Source organism: Anguilla rostrata, chromosome 3, assembly GCF_018555375.3.
Source record: "Anguilla rostrata isolate EN2019 chromosome 3, ASM1855537v3, whole genome shotgun sequence".
NCBI lineage: Eukaryota > Metazoa > Chordata > Actinopteri > Anguilliformes > Anguillidae > Anguilla > Anguilla rostrata.
In genome coordinates, this window is record NC_057935.1 from 43576841 (window position 1) to 43597850 (window position 21010).

General features: G+C 42.3%; 1 protein-coding gene across 1 annotated transcript; it reads left to right on the top strand.

Moving 5' to 3' along the window:
• The first annotated feature begins 629 nt into the window (after positions 1-629).
• Positions 630-18619, top strand: LOC135250925 (interferon alpha/beta receptor 1b-like). The gene is made up of 7 exons (XM_064327762.1): positions 630-807; positions 9638-9773; positions 10665-10849; positions 11834-11985; positions 12400-12559; positions 13779-13936; positions 15048-18619. Exons 1-7 carry the CDS (start codon positions 750-752, stop codon positions 15465-15467), a joined length of 1269 nt encoding a protein of 422 aa, XP_064183832.1. The 5' UTR covers positions 630-749; the 3' UTR covers positions 15468-18619.
• Positions 18620-21010: the final 2391 nt, after the last annotated feature.

A 21010-nucleotide genomic window follows, 5' to 3' on the forward strand; every position in this document is an offset into this window, starting at 1 on the left:
CTCCCATAAACTTGTCAATATGTGAATGCATAAACAAAGATCAAATGCAGAGAGTTTGGGCCATACAGCCTTTTTTATACTTCATGCATGAAGAGAAGTATCAGGTAGAGTTTTGCTTTTAGGGAGAGTGATCAAATGTTCTGGTCTGAGACGCTTTGTCCAGGTAACTGGTTAACAGCGACTTTGATGACATGTTAATTAATGTCTGACTTTACTGTGAGTTAATGTTAATAAATTTATGATTCAGTAAGTAATCACATGAACTAATAGTATCTTGATCATTTATTAATATTGAACCACAGGAGTTCTTGATACATTGTTCATTAATTCATGCATTAAATCATGATGAGTCATGCATTATATAATCATGAGTTGTGTCCCCTTCTTGTAAAGTGCTACTAATAATTGTGAATAATATTTCACACCTTTTTATTTAGATATAATAATATATTAATATGTTATATCAGTAGCCCATGGTCTTCAAAATTAGGCTACATGCTTGTCAAAGACGTGCCGCCGATCAATAACTTACGGCTGTGAGTACCGATTCGGCGATACATACAGAATTACTTTCTTGACACTCCCTAAACCGCCTTCACTACATTAGCTATTTGTCGGTATCGGAAAGAAACATGCGCACTATTACCAGAAACTGTCAGTCATAGGTAGACGCGAACAGGGAATGTTGTGTCGAGTGAGGGAAGAGCCTACTTTATTTAAAATATGAAATCTTAGTCGCGTTATAAAATATGAATGTAGGCCTTGGGGTTGCTGTTATTGTCATGTTTTTGGGCCATGTGTACAAAGGTAAGCCTTTGGTTTTATTTTTCCATATCTCTCTTTAAAATGGCTACAAAGAATTCCCTGAATGCGAAGACAGGACTTTGGGCATTTATATTGCATTGAAGCATACGTACATTTGCTAATTCTCTATCTCTACCTATTGCTATATTGTTACGAGCGATCTTGTGGCAATTCCGAGTTCTAGTTTGTAAGCCAGAACGAAAACTAAAACGTAGAATTGATCACTACAATAAACATTCACAATTATTTCCCTTCACCATCAAAGTTGATCATCTGCTGTTTGAATCGGCGGGCGATAGTTTTGTATAGGTCTGTTAAAGCACACGGATACTATTTTAGCCTTGTTTTATTTGGTAGTTAGTGTGCTTAGCTTGTAGGTTACCTAAGACGTTCCATTGCCAATCCTGATGCTAACAGTGGTCAGTCTTCCATGTATTCCGTGTATGGTTTCTTCAGCGTGGCACGAGTCGGCTAATTAGTGATTCGGTTGCTGGTTTTCTGTTAAATGCTGAATGAAATGCTAAAAATGAGCCTAATGTAAACAATTCAAGGAGATGTGCCTTATATGCGTGTAACCCTGAATAACCGATGTTTACATTGGCAGTTGGCCTTTTCTCGTCATCACTGTTAAATAAAATGCATTGTTCTCTCAAAAAAATGTGTTCCTTTAGCCGCCTGCAATGACAAGAAATTGGCCGTCACACTATTTTGTTTGGTGCTCATAGAAAACAGTTGAGAGAAATACAGTGCCAGTGGAGACATAGACATATATACATGTCTACGAGTTGAGAGATGAGAGTTCAGTAGCTAAGTGGTAACGCCAAGGATTTGTATTCATTAACCTCCTCGTTGGCAACAGTTAGGCTACTGTCACGCAGTGTTTAAGTATCGGGTACTGACGGTGAAACTTAGGTAGCTACGTAAATTGGATAAAGGCGAGGTTGTCTACAGCTACTCCTTTGGTGGGAGAATTTAGCATTTTCAACATTGCTTTTGAAGCACAAGTCGTAGTCTACAAAAGACTATCTGGAGCAGTGCAGCTTTAAAATATTGCTTTCATTAGTACTTTTATTAGCCTATACCTTATTCAGAGTCTTGCCGTTTTACTCGTTGTCCAGCTGTGGACTTACAAGACAGAAATTTGGGTTAAGTAGTCTAGTCTAAAGTTAAGCCAGTACAGCCTTTCCCAAATACTGTCATGACATATTCACTTATAAAAATTAATAAATAAAAAAACACTAGAGATTATTTTAAAAACAGAAAATTACTCCCATGCACAAAACTTGAAATTAATGTAAATAAAATAGAGATAGCTATAATGTAAACCCTAGTCTGTTTAGAATGTTGACTTTCTTTGATCATCTCTCATCAACATCAGCCTTAGTCTGCTACATAAACTGGATAATTTAGCAAGGACAGGTCGTGAGAGTGTGCTTACCCCCAGAGCGAAAATGGACTAATTCCTCAAATGAAAGACCGCAACTGCTCCATCCAATTCCATCGCCATCACCCCCCTGCTGCAGTGAAGGCATAGCAGCAGTGGTGTAGCTAAATCTTAATTTTCAGGTGGGCCTGCAAAAAATGGATGGGTGACAATGTCTTGCTCCAAAAATGGCTATTTATTGCCATTAGGATTCATTATTGTCACACAAACATGTCTCGTTATGTCACCTGTTGGCTTCTTTAAAAATAGCACTTTTTGGGGCTGCATAACATTCATCACTGAGATGTTTCGTAGCATAAATAGGCGTATTTGTTTTTAATAATATGACATTCACCCTCTGAAATATGAATAGACTAACAGACTAATACAGATACTTAGCTCCTGACAGCAGACAGGCTACACAGCAGAATCTTCGCAAAACAATGAAGACAAGAGTCTTATGTGTACCATTAACCCAACACAGCCAAACAATTTTTAAATAGCCAACACAACACACAGGCCAAGATCTTCTAGACCTTCCTTTGATGTGCTCTTTGGACACTGAACTCCATATGTACTTAGCCTACGCAAGGCAGAGACGACAGTGTTTGCTGTAGAACAAGTCCATAATTTCACTGTAGTCCAAAGAGTCTGATGGCTTCTGTTCAAAAGACATAGGGGAGCGGCTGTTTGAACAGAGGGTTGTCAATGTCATGCTCAGTTGTGTTTTAATCCAACTTGTACTGGAAAAGAGTCTCTCGACAGTGCATGATGTTAAGGGCAGGGTTATATTAGTCCTTAGTAGACCATTGATATTGGGGAAAATATCTGCTGTGCAGTTGTCCAGAAATCAGGGAGGGGCAAATCCTGTACCCGTATGAATGTTTGATTTCATCCGCTGCATGAAAACAGAGTATTCTGGATCCTCGACAGATATAGTGTACAGTTTGCTTGGGTCTCTCAGCATATATCTTGCATTCCAAAGCTCGCTGATACAGGCTCACTGGTGCACGCATGGTCCCATATACATTGCATTACATTGTGATACATCGTCTTGAAACCTGCATTTCAGCTCTGTGACCTGTCTGTTCAGCATATCATTCCAGAGTACTCTAAGATCTTAGTTTCGCTTGCTGATAATTTTCTCTCCGGGAAACACCCAATATCCTAGTGCATGATGTCATTCTTAGTCATAGTCACTCATCTTTGAATTCCAGGACTTTATCAAAACCGGCCTCCCTGTATCGAGAAAGTCATTTTGATGGTCTCAGTTAAATCGAGGCAGTCCGTTACGCAGTGTCAAGCTTTGTAGCCTCTTTGCGGCAAAGTCACTAGTCTCTCTTGGTCAGTATTAGATGTGGCAGGGCCTCTGCATCTTGCTTTGTTTGCAGCTGTCTTGAGAAAACTCAGCCAGTGCCTCCAAAATCAGATTCAGAAGTTGCAGTACTTTGCTTACAGACCTTGGCTTTGAGCTCCAACGTACATCTGTTGATCTCTTCAGCCCTTACGACCAGGATACTTTTCTTTTCAACTCCACAAATCATGCGTGCCTCTGCGTTACAGGCATAACGTTTTGTAGCTGGTTCACCATCTCATAAAAAGTACTTCTAGGCCTATGTCCTGCAATGCATAACACAAAGTTCAGATTCTGCGAGTCACAATGCACACAAATAGCTTGCAGAAAGGTTTGCTTCAAGACAACATACATACATACTTACCCAGCGGTTACCTGACATAAGGGGTACACCGTCGAAAGGATGAGAGATGGATCCAGGTCCTGCCGTTCAAGAACCTCAAGGATTTCCTGTCGTATCCCATCTGCAATCCTCTGTAAACGAATCTGGCTGCCCTTTCCTTGATATTGCCACCATGGATGTAATGTACACTGATAAGTTCACGTTTGGGTTGGTCCTTGTGTTCGTCTATTGGATGGCAAATGATGTTGAGGGCTCATGCAATTCTTTTTTAATCTTCTGGAGCAATAATAAAGCTGCACACTCCAGAAGTTCATTCTGCATGTCGGGGTTCATAAGTGTAGCATTACATGGAAGACGATGGGTCCATTTTCAGGTTCATATTTTGATATGAATTCAAACATTCTCAGGAAAAAGTTCCCCTAACAAAGTGGCTCCTGTTTCTCTGTGGCCTCTTAAAGGAATTAGGGGTGGGGGTTACGGTTCCTGAATCAGTTCCCTAAAAGGATTCGTTCATGGATTTGTTCTTCGGTTCCTTCACTGCTCTGTTTCAGGCTCCCACAAACGAGAACGAGAGTCATGCATTGGCTGGTTTCGACTTCAGACTCTCGTTCTTCATGAGCAAGAAAGATAGTCATGCAGTGACTGGAAACTCTAGGTGGCTAAAGGGAGAACCCAGCTCGGTTGTGCAAACTCATTCTCAAACTGCTCAGAAATTTGCAATGAACAAAGTTTGTGTTTCATTATAACAATATAATCTACAGGCTATTTTATTAAAATAGTCAATATTTAGCCGTGTTAGGTAATTTCTAATGAATGTGTAGCTTTATTGGTACAGAATCCATTGAGAAATGCGTACCTAAAACATACTCTTTTGTTCACATCGTATTTTGGCTATTATATCCCGCAATCAAAGAGCTGGACTAAGCTGTAATTAAAAGCCAACTGCTAATTTTACTCGGGATGGTGTTTGTCATTGCAATACGAAGACATTAGGGAGAGGGAGAGTGGTAGAGCTGCAGTGATTGCCAACCCGGTTCCTTCCCAGATTTGTTCCTCGTTGCCACTTCTTTCAGTTCAGGAACTGTTGCTTTTGGTCACATTTGATTCTCCACTGTCTCACGGCCATTGGCCGCATGGATAGACTTTAATTAATTTCGTTTACCTCGTAAAATGGCACGTGGTTTGCTGGAGGCATGGTTAGGGCAGGCCTGTCCAGTATGTTTCCAGTCTCAGCTTCCAGCCCTCGCAAATGCAAATTCGGTGTGATTTTCTGGGAAGCGTCTGCATTGATTTGAAAAAGATAGCATCTCTGGCCTTGCTGTCCTCCATTTTCTTAAAATTGTTGTAGAAGCAGGCGGAGAAGCAGCTTGACTTTATTGAAAATGTAGTCCCTTGGAAGGTTTTTATCCATGGCTGAATGGCTGGTTCATTGATTGTAGACAGATTGGATTGGGGACCATGCACTTCTGCTGCAAATTCCTCAGGTCTATTTTCAGCTCATATGGGCAGTATAATGGGAAGCAGTGTGGGAGGAGGTTCTAGGTTCAAGCTAGCTAGCTGTCAGCAGTACAGGCATAAAAATAGCAAAACAATCAAGTGTTTCAGCTGACAAAGTTAATTAGATAGCCGTATGATAAAAAAAACAACCAGTGACATCGCAAGTAGTGAAAAAACACAAGTTTATTGGCTCCGATAATTGATAATTGTCAATTACCAGCAGAGAATTTAATAGATAGATAGATAGTTTATTTTGTCCTCAAGGAGGAAATTCTTTTCCACAATAAGTGCATACACTTGACACAAACGACCGTGACGTCGCAGCTAGCGCATGTTTTCATTGCTGTGATTTAAAAATGCATATGTTTGTGGATCAGCATTTAGTGTAAGAAAGTAAGAAGCCATCTGTTAAAAATGAATATCTCAATATTTCAAAGCTATTGAGAGGCCCACCCATATCCACACCCCTGCATAGCAGAGTGTAGCAAAAAAGCTAAATTTAGTGAAAGGTAAGTGAGCTATAGTCTGTGTAATGTTATTTGTCCTACAGGGTTGTCTTGTGTGGAGACTGGAGAAACCTTCAAACCACACCAAGGTTCCAAGCAAACTTAAGCATCGCTCACAACCAAGTGTTCCTTGCTAACAAGGACCAAGATTATTTCATTTGTTTCAGAGATCAAACTCAAACACAGCTGAAATGCTCGGGGGTGGGGGTGCAACCTGTGGCTAGCCATGCGGTTGCTGAAATTATGGCAAGAAAGGGAGACACAAAAGCTGCACACGAATGCTCAATCAGTGTTATGCTGGCATGCAAAGTAAAAAAAATTTTTGGTTATGACATATCCTCAGCTTTGCTAACTTTTCTTTATTCAAAAGTTTCAAACTAGAGGGTACCTATAAAGACAGTCAACACTCTGCCAGTAATCATTGACACGTTCTACCAGTTATTCTTACCATAAAACATCCACAGCCATAAGCTGAATTTAGTGCATACACAATCATAAAGAGCTATATAAAGACCCTGACGTCATTTTTTATCTTTGGATCTATGTATCTACAAGCAGGCTGGTACTGGCAGTACTGCACGGTGATACGGGTCCATAGTGCACAGCAACAGCCTGGACTTCCTCTTCCACTGGCTCTGCTGTCATCACAAATTTATTTAAATTTAAATTTAAAATTATTTAACTCTCCGTATAAGCCAAATGCACACCTCTGTCCTGTCCACATTCAAATTGTGAACTCTCTGAACAAGCCAAATGCATTAAACCAGCACACTACTGTCCTGTCCACTTTAAAATTGTGAACTCTCTGTATAAGCCAAATGCAGTAAACCAGGACAACACTGTCCTGTCCACTTTTAAATTTTGAACTCTCTGTATAAGCCAAATTGCAGTAAACCAGCGCACTGCTGTCCTCTCCACAAATTGCTAATTTTGTGCATTAAAGAAGCTCTGCCAGTCTGGGAGTTGTACCAAAAGACTTATCACAAAAACATTTAAATACCTTTTTGTTTACTTTTTTTCTTTGCACAACCAAGCTGTAAAATGGTATAAAATATCACTTATTAAGGTTTTTATAATTTAGGCTAATTGTCCGTTTTAATAACTGTTCTAAATATAAGCTGTCCTAGATCTGTGGCCTCAATTTGCTTCCTTCTCTTTCTGCCAGTGGTGGAAAAAGTACCCAAAAGCCGTACTTGAGTAAAATTTAAGATACAATGTTTTCAAAATAAAATGCATGTTTTTATTCAGTCATTAGGAATGTTACTTTAGTAAAAGCCTGATATTACATGTGTTTAAGTGTCAAAAGTAAAGGTAAATACTGTTAATCCAAAAAAATAAAACAAAGCAGCCAGACTTTGAACTTCATGCAGTTTTTTCCTAAAAGGAAACATCAGGAATATGAGTAAGTGAGTAAAACTGCATTGTACAGGACCGCACGCAACCAGGCTGTGGGAACATGAGGACGTCACAACTGATATAATCGCATCGAAAATAAGTGTTTAACAAGTACACACGCCTACCCCGTTTCCTACATTTTATCCTCCTTCTGTCCATTCTCTCCTCCAGGGCATTCCTTCTCCCTTAATCGTTGTTCACCAAAGGGAGTTGGGTGCACTCACGTAGCTCGTGTCTTTTTCCATTTACATTTATTAAAATGTAGCGTGTTCAGAGGAAAGGTATCGGAGTAAAAGTATGCTCTTTATTTCGAAAATGTGGCGAAGTACAAATGAAACTTGACAGAAATAGAAATAGTCCAGAAAATACAGATACTCCACAAAAAGTGTACAGTAGTGAAGTATTTCACACCGTTGCTGTTCAGCTTGTATCACCTAGCCTACTTGTTTGACTTAACATTACTCTCTGACCTAGCCTACGCTTACTGTGTAAACTGGACTTGATGCGTTCATGGCTATAATTAACTATTACATAATAAGTATTGTACTTTATCGGACCTCTGTTTTGTAGTTGTTCTAATGACCTACGGTATGCACTTATTGTATGTGGCTTTGGGCATCTGCCATATAAATGTAATGTAATGTACCTCGATAGCACCCACAGCACTGATTTTGAACCGGAATACTCCTACTTAGGCTAAGTTGTAGAGAGAGGTGTTATTTGCCTATTTAATAACACTAGGCTGTGGCTTGTGATGAGTCAACCATTGGCTTCTCTTGGCTTCATCAACCAGACAAGTGACATACCGCAGTCAATATTTAGGTACACATGGTGGCCAGACCAAACATCTGATTACTTGGACTACCTAGCAACAGTATATTTGCTGTACTCAATAAAATCTCTGTGCTGTTAACTTTTTTCAAATACAGAGCCTACGCTTAGAAAGCAAGGTGCTTGTTTTTCCGTTAATGCGCCGTACTTGCACACTTGATTATTTAAAACTTTTTTTTAGTCCTTTTTAAAGGATTGTTTTTTGTACATAAACAAGACAATAAGTGAAGGTTGAGTGAATTTTATTTGTAAGGTATGAGCTGTGACAAAGGTTTTCAACAATGAAATGCAAATATTTTGCAAAGTGTTTTGCACGTCCTGTGAGCATTTGTCTAAATGTACTGATGCAAAAAGCGAGAGTGTGTAGAAAGAGGGATGAAAAAGAGAGAGGTGAGAGAGCAGGCATATAGAAGGAGAAAGATTAAGAGCGTTTCAAGGCACAGTTACATAATGGTGTGTTCTCTTGCGGTGTTGAGGTGCGGGCACATATGCAGTAACCATAGCGTCCTTTTCAAGAAGAGCGCATGTTTCCTGTTATGGCACAGTCATGCACCTGAGAGATGGAAAAAATATATATATCTTCGCTTCTTTTATTAGAATGTGTTTCAGTATGGGTTTTTTCTAAAAGCGTGTCACTGGTCTTTGTTGAATTACTGGTTCCTGTTTCATGTTTCTTCACAATGCATTGTGTTTGTGTGTGTGTGTGTGTGTGTGTGTGTGACTGTCTGTCTGTCTGCCTGTGTTGCAGAGACAGTAAGACAGTTTTACCTATGCAATTCTACTGTTCCTGTCTTATTATCTTTCGTGTATTCTTATTTTATCGTTTGGAACAGTATTTTGTTTTTATTTTCTGCATGTCTTTGTTTATTTACCTTTTAACTCTATTTATTATTTTCATTGTTGTTTTGCTGTCTGGTTATACTTGTGTGTCTTATTGGATTGCTTTGTGCAGTCTGTACAGCCGCACTTTCAAGCTGTTTTATTAGCTTGTTGCCTGTGGGTATTTTTGGTTTTTTATTTTTTATTTTATTGCAACAGTTATTGTACAATACCAGAAAAAAAACATAATCAAATTAACATTAGATTTTAAACAGACAAACAAGGACTGCAATGGGGGAGTACAATAAAATAAAATAAAAATAATAATATATAAAGTATTTACAAATCTAATACACACAAGGCAAGTATGGCTTATGAAAATACATTTACCAAACATATAAGGATATATTGAGACTTAAATATTTTTTCAGCTTTTCTATTTTTGGATTTCGTTAGTTTGAGGGATGAGAAGTAATTCTTGAATTCATTTATAAAGAAAGAAAAAGGTGGTTTAATTTCCTTCCACTTACAAACATGAATATGGAATTTACCCATGAGTATGACTACATTTAGGCTACTAAATCTACAAAGTTTGGCTGAAGATTATTTGGGGGGGTATTTGTTCAGCGCTGCAGTAATTCGACGCTCTTCCTTTCTGCCTGCAGCGTCGGCCCTGTTGCCCAGCCCCCAGAACGTCACCCTGCAGACGCTCAACACCCGCTACGTCCTCGTGTGGACCTGGGACTCTGCGCTGGGCTGCCCGGCCAACCAAACGGCCACGTTCACCGCCCAGTACCTGCCGTAAGACGCACACCAGCACACAGGCACACAAGCACACAGGCACACAGGCACACAGGCACACAAGCACACAAGCACACAAGCACACAGGCACACAAGCACGCACGCACACAAGCACACAGGCACACAGGCACACAAGCACACACGCACACAAGCACGCATTCACACAGGCACACAAGCATGCAAGCACACAGGCACACAAGCACACACGCACACAAGCACGCATTCACACAGGCACACAAGCACGCAGGCACACAAGCACACAGGCACACAGGCACACAAGCACACACGCACACAAGCACGCATTCACACAGGCACACAAGCACGCAGGCACACAAGCACCCAAGCACACAGGCACACAAGCACGCAGGCACACAAGCACGCAGGCACACAAGCACGCAGGCACACAAGCACGCAGGCACACAAGCACGCATTCACACAGGCACACAAGCACGCAGGCACACAAGCACACAAGCACGCAGGCACACAAGCACACAAGCACGCAGGCACACAAGCATGCACGCACACAGGCACACAAGCATGCACGCACACAGGCACACAAGCACACAAGCAAGATTTTTTTTCTTTTACGGCTTATAGGGGAAAAAACGGGCTGGAATGGATGGTGCTGATTGACAGCGTGTTCATCACACTGTTGAGCCTGTAGCCTCGCTAGCCTTTTACTCCTTCTCGGTCTTCAGAAATAAAGGACGGCTCTTTCTAAAAGTAGCCGGCCAAACAGAGGTCTGTAGTGTGCGCACGCATGCCTCCTGCCTTAAAGAGGTTACTTTTCCAGTAAATTTAAATCTAAGCAGGTATCATGTGTCCAGACATCTTTTTCCATCCTTGGTTTTCTGTTGGTCATCCGAGCCCTGATTTGCCTCTCTGCCACAGTAAATTCAAACTGCGGACGAAGAAGAGGGACTGGAAGTCGGCATGCTCGGAGACCGCGGATGCCTACTGCGACTTTACCAGCTGTGACCTGTACTACATGGGGGTCTACATGCTCCGGGTTCGAGCCAGTTGCGTGGGGAAGAACTCAAAGTGGGTCCAGCTGGAGTTCTGTCCAGACAAGCAAGGTAGGAGAAGCATCCAGTGCTCTTCATTCATTGATTAATTCCTATGTGAAGTCTTGAATATTATAACGAGGATTGCCAATGGTGAATGGCTGCCATGCAAGGTACCGATCAGCTCATTGGGAGCAATTAGGGGTTAGGTGTCTTGCTCAGGGACACTTTGACATGCCCAGGGCGGGGGATCGAACCAACAACAGACGACCGCTCTTACCTCCTGAGCTATGTCGCCCCATAATAAAGTAATGTAGTGTAAAGTAATGTAATGTAATGTAAAGTAATGTAATGTAAAGTAATGTAATGTAAAGCAAAGTAATATAAAGTAATGTACATTACATTACATTACATTACAGGCATTTAGCAGACGCTCTTATCCAGAGCGACTTACACAACTTTTTTACATAGCACTTTACATTGTATCCATTTATACAGCTGGATATATACTGAAGCAATGCTCAAGGGTACAACGGCAGTGTCCTTACCCGGGATTCGAACCTGCGACCTTTCGGTTACAAGCGCAGTTCCTTACCCACTGTGCCACACTCCTCCTTGCGTAATGTAACGTAAAGTAATGTAATGTAAAGTAATGTAAAGTAATATAATGTAAAGCAAAGTAATGTAATGTAATGTAAAGTAAAGTAATATAATGTAAAGCAAAGTAAAGTAATATAATGTAAAGTAATGTAATGTAAAGTAATATAATGTAAAGCAAAGTAAAGTAATGTAATGTAAAGTAATATAATGTAAAGCAAAGTAAAGTAATGTAATGTAAAGTAATATAACGTAAAGTAATGTAACGTAATGTAATGTAAAGTAATGTAATGTAAAGTAAATTAAAGTAAGGTAATGTAATGTAAAGTTAAAGGGTGGCGGCCGGCCGTGTGCCAGTCGGCGCTCGTTCGCAGCCACGCGACGGGCGCGGGAATACGGCGGCGCGTTCCGAAATCCGGAGGACGATGCCTCACGCCGCCTTTTGCTTCCCGTTCGCAGCTCACCTGGGCCCGCCCTCCAAAGTGGAGGCGGTCCCCGGCATCGAGCTTCTGGAGCTGCGCATCTCCGACCCTCTCACCAGCAAGAGTGCGTCAATGAAGGAGATCTACCCGGAAATGTATTACCTCATCGTGTACTGGAAAGACACCCAGGTGAGCGGCGGTTGAGAAATGTGGCCTTGCTGCTGGGAAGGCCGGGGCTCAGTTTAACAGGTTTGGGAAGTGCCGTTTAGCCTCTGAGCTATATGAACCTAACCCTGGTCGCTTTCTGGAGATATACAGATGTTGAAATAACTCGTTCGGTTAGCTGTGTGTCTGCTAAGGAAATTAAGCAAGGGAATGGTAAAGGGAACAGAAAGTAAAACTATTTTTGGGAGTATCCAAAATGCTGTTTTTTTAAAACGGCATTCTAAAGGTAATGAATTCAGTTTTTTTAACCCAGAAAAGAAAAAAAAAACAGCTGTACCCTGAAATGTTAGTTACCAAAAGAATGAACCCTGCTAGCCAAATAACCTCATTTAGAGAACAGTTTGTATTTTTAAAATAATCCTGCTGGTTCCCTTACAGAATGCTGCGAAAGACTATCGAGGTTTGAACACGAGCATCAACATTGCGTCCCTGGCTGATCTGGAGCCCTGGACTGTATACTGCTTCAAGGTGCAGTCACGATTCAACTTCTACAACAAGATCAGCAGCTTCAGCGAAACGCAGTGCCAGCGAACCACAGGTGAACGACCCATCCGTGTGTGTGTGTCTGTGTGTGTGTGCGCTACTGTATGTATGTGTGTGCTATTACACTGTGCGGGCGTGTGTGTGCTACTGTATGTGTGTGTGCCTGTGCATGCTGTGTGTGTGTTTGTGCTGTGTATGTGCACTGCCTGTGTGTGTCTGCGTGTTGTCTATGCATATACAGTGCATGTGTGTGTGTGTGTGTGTGTGTGCGTATGTGGATGCATGCGTATGTGCGTGTTTCTGAACCCTTAGCAAACATGAAATGTATCTCATTAAGAACAATTAACAGCTCATTACAATTCAGGTGTTGCAATTATGATTGGAAGAGAAACTGGCATATCCAGACTCCCAGGGTTGAGTTTGAGAACCCCTGCTGTTAGAGGAAAAAAAACAGAAAAACATATCCTGCTGTATGTAGTTCTGGAGGTCTCCTATGGTTCTGCTTTATGGTTGCCAGGCACCACATTTTAAAACCCCACAAGGGGCAGACCAGTGACTATAACAAGTACTTACTTACGTGAAGCTAGAGGACTCTCACCTCTTCCACTACTAATTACCTGTCTGCCGGGGGGTACTCTGTCTCTTTCTGTCTCCTTCCCTTCAGGGTTACATCATGCAGACCTGTGCATTTAATTGAGTGAGCATTAGCGCTACTGCAGGGTATCTGTGCAGAGGGAGCAGAGGGAGCTATGACTTTATTCTGACGTGTTTTTGCTTATGGAAGACAAAGTATGCTGTATACTCTGCATATGTGTATGTGTGTGTGCCATGTTAAGTACAGTTCTGTAAGTCTGCATATGCATGTGTGTGTGTGTGTCCATGTGAAATGCACTCATGTTAGTCTCTTTGTATGCGTGTGTGTGTGTGTGTGTGTCCATGTGAAATGCACTTCAGGGTTACATCATGCAGACCTGTGCATTTAATTGAGTGAGCATTAGCGCTACTGCAGGGTATCTGTGCAGAGGGAGCAGAGGGAGCTATGACTTTATTCTGATGTGTTTTTGCTTATGGAAGACAAAGTATGCTGTATACTCTGCATATGTGTATGTGTGTGTGCCATGTTAAGTACACTTCTGTAAGTCTCTGCATATGCATGTGTGTGTGTGTCCATGTGAAATGCACTCATGTAAGTCTCTTTGTATGCGTGTGTGTGTGTGTGTGTCCATGTGAAATGCACTCATGTAAGTCTCTGCATATGCACATGTGTCCTTCAGGTAGGACCCCGCTGTGGCAGATATTCCTGTGGTTCCTGGCCTCCCTGGTCCTGTGTTTCCTGTGCGTCCTGCTCCCTTCTTATGGCCTTTTCAGATTCTACTGGCTGATTAAAGCCACCTTCTTCCCATCCTACCAGCTCCCAGAAAACATACAAGAGGTAGGGGCTTGCTTTGTAGGGAGGGGAATATAGCCAACATACTATATAGTGCCAATTAAATCAGGGGATGATTAGGTGGAAAGTTTGATGGAGCCAGGTTGGGAATTTAGCCGGGACACTGGGGAACCCCCCACTCTTTGTGACAAGTGTCACGGGGTCTTTAATAATCATAGTGAGTCAGGACCTCGGTTTAACGTCTCATCCAAAAGACGGCATCTTCTACAGCACAGTGTCCCCATCACTGCACTGGGGTATGTGGGTTTTCTTTGACCAGAGGGAAGATTGCCCCCTGCTGGCCCACCAACAACACTTCCAGCAGCAACTTACTTTTCCCAGGTGGTTTCCCATCCAAGTACTAACTGAGCACACACTTGCTTAGCTTCAGCCATTCAGCAGGAGCAGAGTGCATGGTGGTATGGCTACTGGCCTGTGGATAAAAACTCTGGAATTTTTCTCGCTATTTTCTACACAGAAGATCAATATATAGTGGAATTATGGAGGCTGTGGAGTGTTGATCACAAGATCAGGGGGATCAAATGAGAAAGATAGAGTCTGACAATGAATTGCGTACCGTAGAGTATAGAAATGTGAGTGTAATGTAGTTTATTGCATACTTTTGCTGCTGTTATCTACACCTCAGGCCCCCTGCTTGGCGTTGAATATTTGTACATTTACCTGAGAAGTGTGTGTTTGGTAACACCTGCTAAGTATTTAAGCAGAAACAGATTCCCATCTGGGATTTGATCCCACAACCAGCCGGTTATAAGCCCCGTTCCTCAGTCCCTGCCACAGAGCAGCGACTGCTTCTCCTTTTGTAAAAATACAGCTCAGTGATGCCTGTACGATTAGTTTTTCACAAATTTTCCTTCCTCTTTCATAACCAGTGTGCAGCTGCATGCCAGAGGTCACATGACATCTGTACCTCACATTTATTATTCCACTGTAACTCTTCCCCTCTCCCTCAGTTCAGAATTGGTTACACTGTGGAAATGTTCTTTGCCTGGGAGTGTTTATTTCAATGCAGCAATATAAAACGCCTCTCTTTAACTCTCTTCTCTCTTTTTGTCTTTCTCCGTCCTTCTTTGACCTGCCCCCTGTCACTCGCGCGCAGTACCTATACGACTCCTCCCCTGACTCGGACCGGCCCCGCCTCCTGACACCGGAGTCCGAGGTGGAGGTGTGCTGCGAGTCCCTGGACGTGCTGCCCGTGGTGGTGCTCCCCGAGATCCACGCCCCAGCGGACCCCCCCGGCGGCCTGGACCCCGACCCGTCCCGGCACAGCCGGCAGGGCAGCGGCGACTCCGGGGTCTACTCCAACGAAGAGGGGTCCGGGCAGGCGGGCGGCTCGTCGACGGGGGCGGAGCCGAAGAAGGGAACAGGGCCGGCAACGGAGCGGGTGAAGATGGTGGAGATCGGGGTGGTGGAGTCGAGGACAGAGGGTCTCGACGTCGCCCCCTGTGGCCGCGGCCCGAAGTGCTGGCCCCCGACCCGCGTTTGGGCTGCTGAGGACGTTCTGGAGGAGTGTGTCTGACCCCTCCTGGTGATGTGAGGGTGGCCCAGGAGTAGCCCAAAGGGACATGCTCCCCCCCCCGAACAATAGGGCATCTGCCAGGTGACTCGTTACTGTGACCATGACGATACCCTCGATTGACTCCATCGTCCGCAGGCCGTCCCGTGTTCTTCTCTGTTTCATACAGCCTGTGGAACAGCTGCGCTGGTGCAGAGCTGTGTGTGTACAGCTGAAAGTGTGTGTGTGTGTGTGTGTGTGTGTGTGTGTGCATGTGCGTGGGTGTCAACCGTAGGGGGAAAGAGATCGATCTTGTGATACTTTCTTCTGCGATACAGTAATAATGCAGTGGTGCCTAAAACCAACATTTTATCAAAATATATACACATATTACAATTCATGTTATTTTCATGTTATGATTTTAATGCACAACGTGAATGCAAAGAGACACCCTCCATGGAGTGCATTAAAATCATATTGGCCAGCCGCCATCTCGTTGTGGATTATCCCGCTTATGCAGTGGTCACTAGTGGGAAAAAATTAAAACAAGGCCATTTTCATTAGACGCTTTGCATTCAGAATTTAAAGGATATTAGTGCCAAAACTGCAGATGGACTAAACTGCTGCTTGTCTAGAACGACTGACATTGAAGAGCCTCACCAATTTCATTGTTTACTTCTGTTTTTCTCCCCTAAATTTAATTGCACTTAATTAATTGCATCATTTATTTACTTAAATGAAGCTACTGAAGGGATTGTGTGTTCTTGAATGTTTTATTTTCTTACAGACTGCTATGTGTTCATTGTGTTCATGTTCACAAGTACAAGTTTTCAGTGAAATTAATTAATGCGACAATTTTTGTTGAGTGTGATGGGTTTTAGCATATTTTTCTTCTTAGGCACATGATTTGAACTTTGCACTCCAGTGAAATGAGAAACGAATAAAAATAGCAATATATCGCAGTATCGTATGGCAACGCTCAGCGTATCGCAAAAGCACAAAGAATCACAATAGTATCGTATCGAGACCAGAGTACCGGGGATAATGACATTGTGAGGACCCTGGCGCTTCCCACCCCGAGTGTGTGTGTATCTGTGGGTGTTTGTGTGTGTGTGTGTGTGTGTGTCTGTGGGTGTTTGTGTGTGTGTGTGTGTGTGTGTGTGTGTGTGTGTCTGTGGGTGTTTGTGTGTGTGTGTGTGTGTGTTCTTGGGTGTGTGTGTGTGTGTGTGTGTGTGTGTGTGTCTGTGGGTGTTTGTGTGTGTGTGTGTGTGTGTCTGTGGGTGTTTGTGTGTGTGTGACTGATTGTGTTCAGATATGAGAGGGAGACCCTGGCCTGCGTTATAATGGCCACAGTGTGTCGCTGTGCGCAACAGCACAGGAAGAGGCGTTAATCTTGCATGTGTGCGTGCGTGTGCGCATGTGTACATTTACAAGCGCTTTTTGTCAGTACTGTACAGTGTGTTTGTGTACATGCCACGTATCTCAGTCAATATGTGCGTCTTCATTTTCCAGCACTTATAAATTATGTTTAGAAGTGCTCGTCTGGCCTCAAATGCAGCAAAGCAAAAAGTGAAGCAAAAAGATTGGTGACCATTTATGATCTCCTTGCCCGCATCATCATCATATTTTTTTTTATAGAAGTGCTGGTATGCTTTAATGTTGAAGAGGTAACTGGACTGGTATCTTGTGTGCGTGTGTACATGTATATGTGTGTATGTGTGTGTGTGAGAGAGAGAGAGAGAGAGAGACGCATTGAGATACCACATTCACATGTTTATGATTCTTATAGAATCCTGAGGTGTGTGTCAGAAGTCTCACATGGCGTGAGCACCTGTTATGCTTTTTGTTTCTTGTTTTTTATCATCTGTGTTCTCTGCACACATTGAAGTGACAGGTGTGCAGTAGATTACTGTAAGTCTTAAAAGGAGAACTGGATCAACCCGTGTGTAAGATATTTATTTTGACTATGTCCTTTTCTATTTTTCCCTCTTCCTCTTTTTAATTTAATTTAACTTTTTTTAAGTCCGTGTGTTTACATACAATCATCGAAAGTGCTCCAAAATACACAAGTGATGTTTTTCCCTCAAACCCGATGTGTCAGTTTGAAATAAACCTGTTGGAACATGCCCCCTTGAGTAAGGTATGTCGCCTCGATTACTTCATTTGGCTGCGCAACTGAACAAGAGTGCCGTTTACTAAGGAACGAACACGCCATTTAGCATGGTGCGCTAGCATAGCATATGCAGCGCTTGCTGGTAGACCAAGCACTTGCATACAGTCTGTATATCATGGCATTGATTAGTGTAGCAATTCATAGCCGGAGTCTTAGGTATATTGTTTTTGTGTGGAATAAGAACCTCAAGATGATGTAAACCTTGCTGAACCCATTGTGCTCGTGATGAATGTTGGTTTTCTGAAAATCTGCAAATGTGCGTTTAATTGCGATTGGCAGGTGTCTGTCACTGAAGAGAGGTGAAAAGAAGTCAATTGGTTGGGTGCATGCATTTAGGAAGAGTGTGTGTGCTGCAGTGTATCATTTGGAACACTGGGCACTGAAGTGAAGAAAGACCTTAAGTTACCATTTAGAATTCCAAATTGTGGAGAGAAATAAAAAGCTATTGTGCTATGTATAGTGCAAGAAATATTATAGTATGCATCATGAAACACAGTCAGTTATCCATCATTTATATACAACCAATGTCACAGTTTGCTAATGTAATTTGCTACGGTTTGTGTTATATGGTTGTGGATACATTGGCACTGCTCAGACAGTGAAATCTGTACATTCGTTCACTTACCTTGGGAAAAGTCCTTTAGATCAGATCACCTTTTTCTGTAGAGTGAAATCCAAAAACCTGCTCCTGCTATATGAATGCACATATGTATGTTGTTCTATTGCTGTACTGTGACCCTTAGTGTGTGTAAACTGAATAGACTTGATAACTTGCGCTGCTGCGGCTTCAACGTGACTCTCCCTTTGTAAAGTGCCTGCGTGACACTGACTGAAAGCAGCAGCCATGGCTGTAACGGATGCATTGATCAAAGTGGGGAGGAGAATGCATTGAAGAGGTGCCAACGCCATTGCACTGTTGCGTTTTTTTGTGTTATGTGCACTGTAGTGCTGTATTGAGTGTCTTGGGAAAAGGTCAATAAAGTTGGACTTTTTCATTACAAAGGAGAGTTGTACCTTTGTTTATTGTTTATTATCATCTTGATTGCAGACATGGCACGGTGGTGCAGTGGGTAGCACTGTCGCCTCACAGCAAGAAGGTGGTGGGTTCGAATCTTGGGGCCTTTCTGTGTGGAGTTTGCATGTTCTCCCCATGTCTGCGTGGGTTTCCTCCGGGTACTCCGGTTTCCTCCCACAGTCCAAAGACATGCAGGTCGGCTAATTGGACACTCTAAATTGCCCAGAGCTATGAGTGTGTGAGTGAATGGTGTGTGTGCCCTGTGATAGATTGGTGGCCTGTTCGGGATGTATTCCTGCCTCTTGCTCAATGCATGCTGGGATAGGCTCCAGCACCCCCCGCAACCGTGCGCAGGATTAGTGGGTGTAGATAATGGATGGATTGCAGACATTACACAGATTTATGCGGGTATCTTGAATCTCATGAATGGGCCACTCAGATGATTTGAGCTGGGTTTTTACATGCATATTAAGAGAGATTGTTTTATGAGTAGCGTGCATCTGTTCAGCAATGATAAATAAATAAAATAAAAAGAGATTTATTAGCATTATCAGAGATGCTGCTTTCTGAAAGAAAAGGGTTCTGAAAGGTCCTGACTCCATTATAGGGCCGTTAGAGATTCTTTGGCACTTACTGCAATACAGCGTGGTATTCCCCTGGCCATAATTCCTGTCTGGGTCTCTCCGCATTGATTTGTTTAATCGCTGCTGCACAGATGCATTATGGTTACTGAAATGAGTCAGCTACCAGGTGCTTCATCCTGCTACGATAAACACAGTCCCAACTGAGGACTGTTCTTTGTCCCTCTATGCAAAGCTTTACAGTACGTGATTTAAGGAGTAATTGCTGGAAGCAAGAACCTGAATACACAACAGCCCTGCCGGGACATAATTTCTCATCCTTGAATCTTGACTTTAAAATGTTTCCTCATTTCCTTCCCTTGCTTCATTTTCTTGATGAAGGTTAGAGTTAGGGTTAGAATTACTGGTTGTGTTAGGGATAAATCTTAATTTCCTAAGTTGTATGAGCCATTTTGGAATGAAAAGTTTGCACGGGCCATTCAATATACTGCAACTTTAGTTGTAATAATTTTTTTCCCTGTTGTGATGTGATTCCTGTTGGTTTCAGTTATGTACATTTACCCTGTGTTTCATTTGTTTATCCATTGTTTATCTGCCCTGCGCCTATCTTCTGGTGTCTAATTTGTGTTTGTCTGTAGGCCTGATATTTCTAGTACTCAGTCTATGGTTCAGGAAGTGGGCCACTGGGTGTGTGGGGTGTTTCTATGGTTTTCTATCTTGTATATATGTTGTGCTAATTTAATTCTAATTGTGTTGCCTGTCTCCCACACATTGTAGTTTGCATGACATGTATAGAGTTACTGCTCTTAAGTGTTTTGTTTAATTAGGTATATTGTGTTTGTTTGCCTATTTTGTATTGTTACCAGTTGTTTGTAAAATACCGGGCCTTGTTAAGCTGCAGTGTTGATTTGAGGGAGTTTGTTTCTTACCAAATCGTCCTTTCGGTTTTTGTTAATTTTCTATGCCAGGATAATCTTGTGATTTTTAAGTACGTCTGTGTGTTGTGTTCCAGTGGCAAGGTTGTTTTTTGTTTTCCGGTTGGCTGCCGTACTGAATTGGGAGTATTTTACTTTTAGCAGGATAATTTTCCCTGTGTCCTGTTGTCTTGTAGCCTAGACTTTTTGAGGAAAGATCGAGACTAACCCCTTGTTTTTAGTGCTTGGGAGTGGATTCTGGAAGCTTGGTCAATGTCTGTTTGTTGTGTGCAGACCCTGTGGAAGCTGAGCAATTGACACTTGATCAGGCCCGAGAATGTGTGTTTTGCGTGCTCTTGTTTAGTAGTGCAAGAGTGTCTGTGTCTTTAAAGAGTAATCACAGTCACTGTTTCAGCGTGGCACCGCCCACTACACAATTTTGGAAAAATTAGCCGTTATTCTTCTGTGTGTTCATAGTGTTCATTTTTTTATACTTCTCCTGTGACACCAGCTTAAAGTATTCTGCCATTCTTCTCTTAGAAGTGGATGTGTATAATGGTGTCTACTGTATTATCATTGTACATATCTGTGAATTAGTTACTTGCTTTTAAGTCTTATCTCTTTAACTACTTTTTAACTACAGGAATAACAGACTTGAAGTGCTGCTCCTTTTTTTATAAGAGGCTGGCATTTGAAAGTAAGTACAGTGCTTCCGTTTGCCTTCTTCCCTGTCAATTCATTTACGGGTAACACCTTGAAAAGCTGTTCAAGCGTGACAGTATTTGCATTTTAGGGGTTGTCAAAAATAACACAGTCATTTTTCTCTCCAATTCCATATCCCTACCTAGCTGAATGATAATAATGTAATTATGCTATCAGCAGTA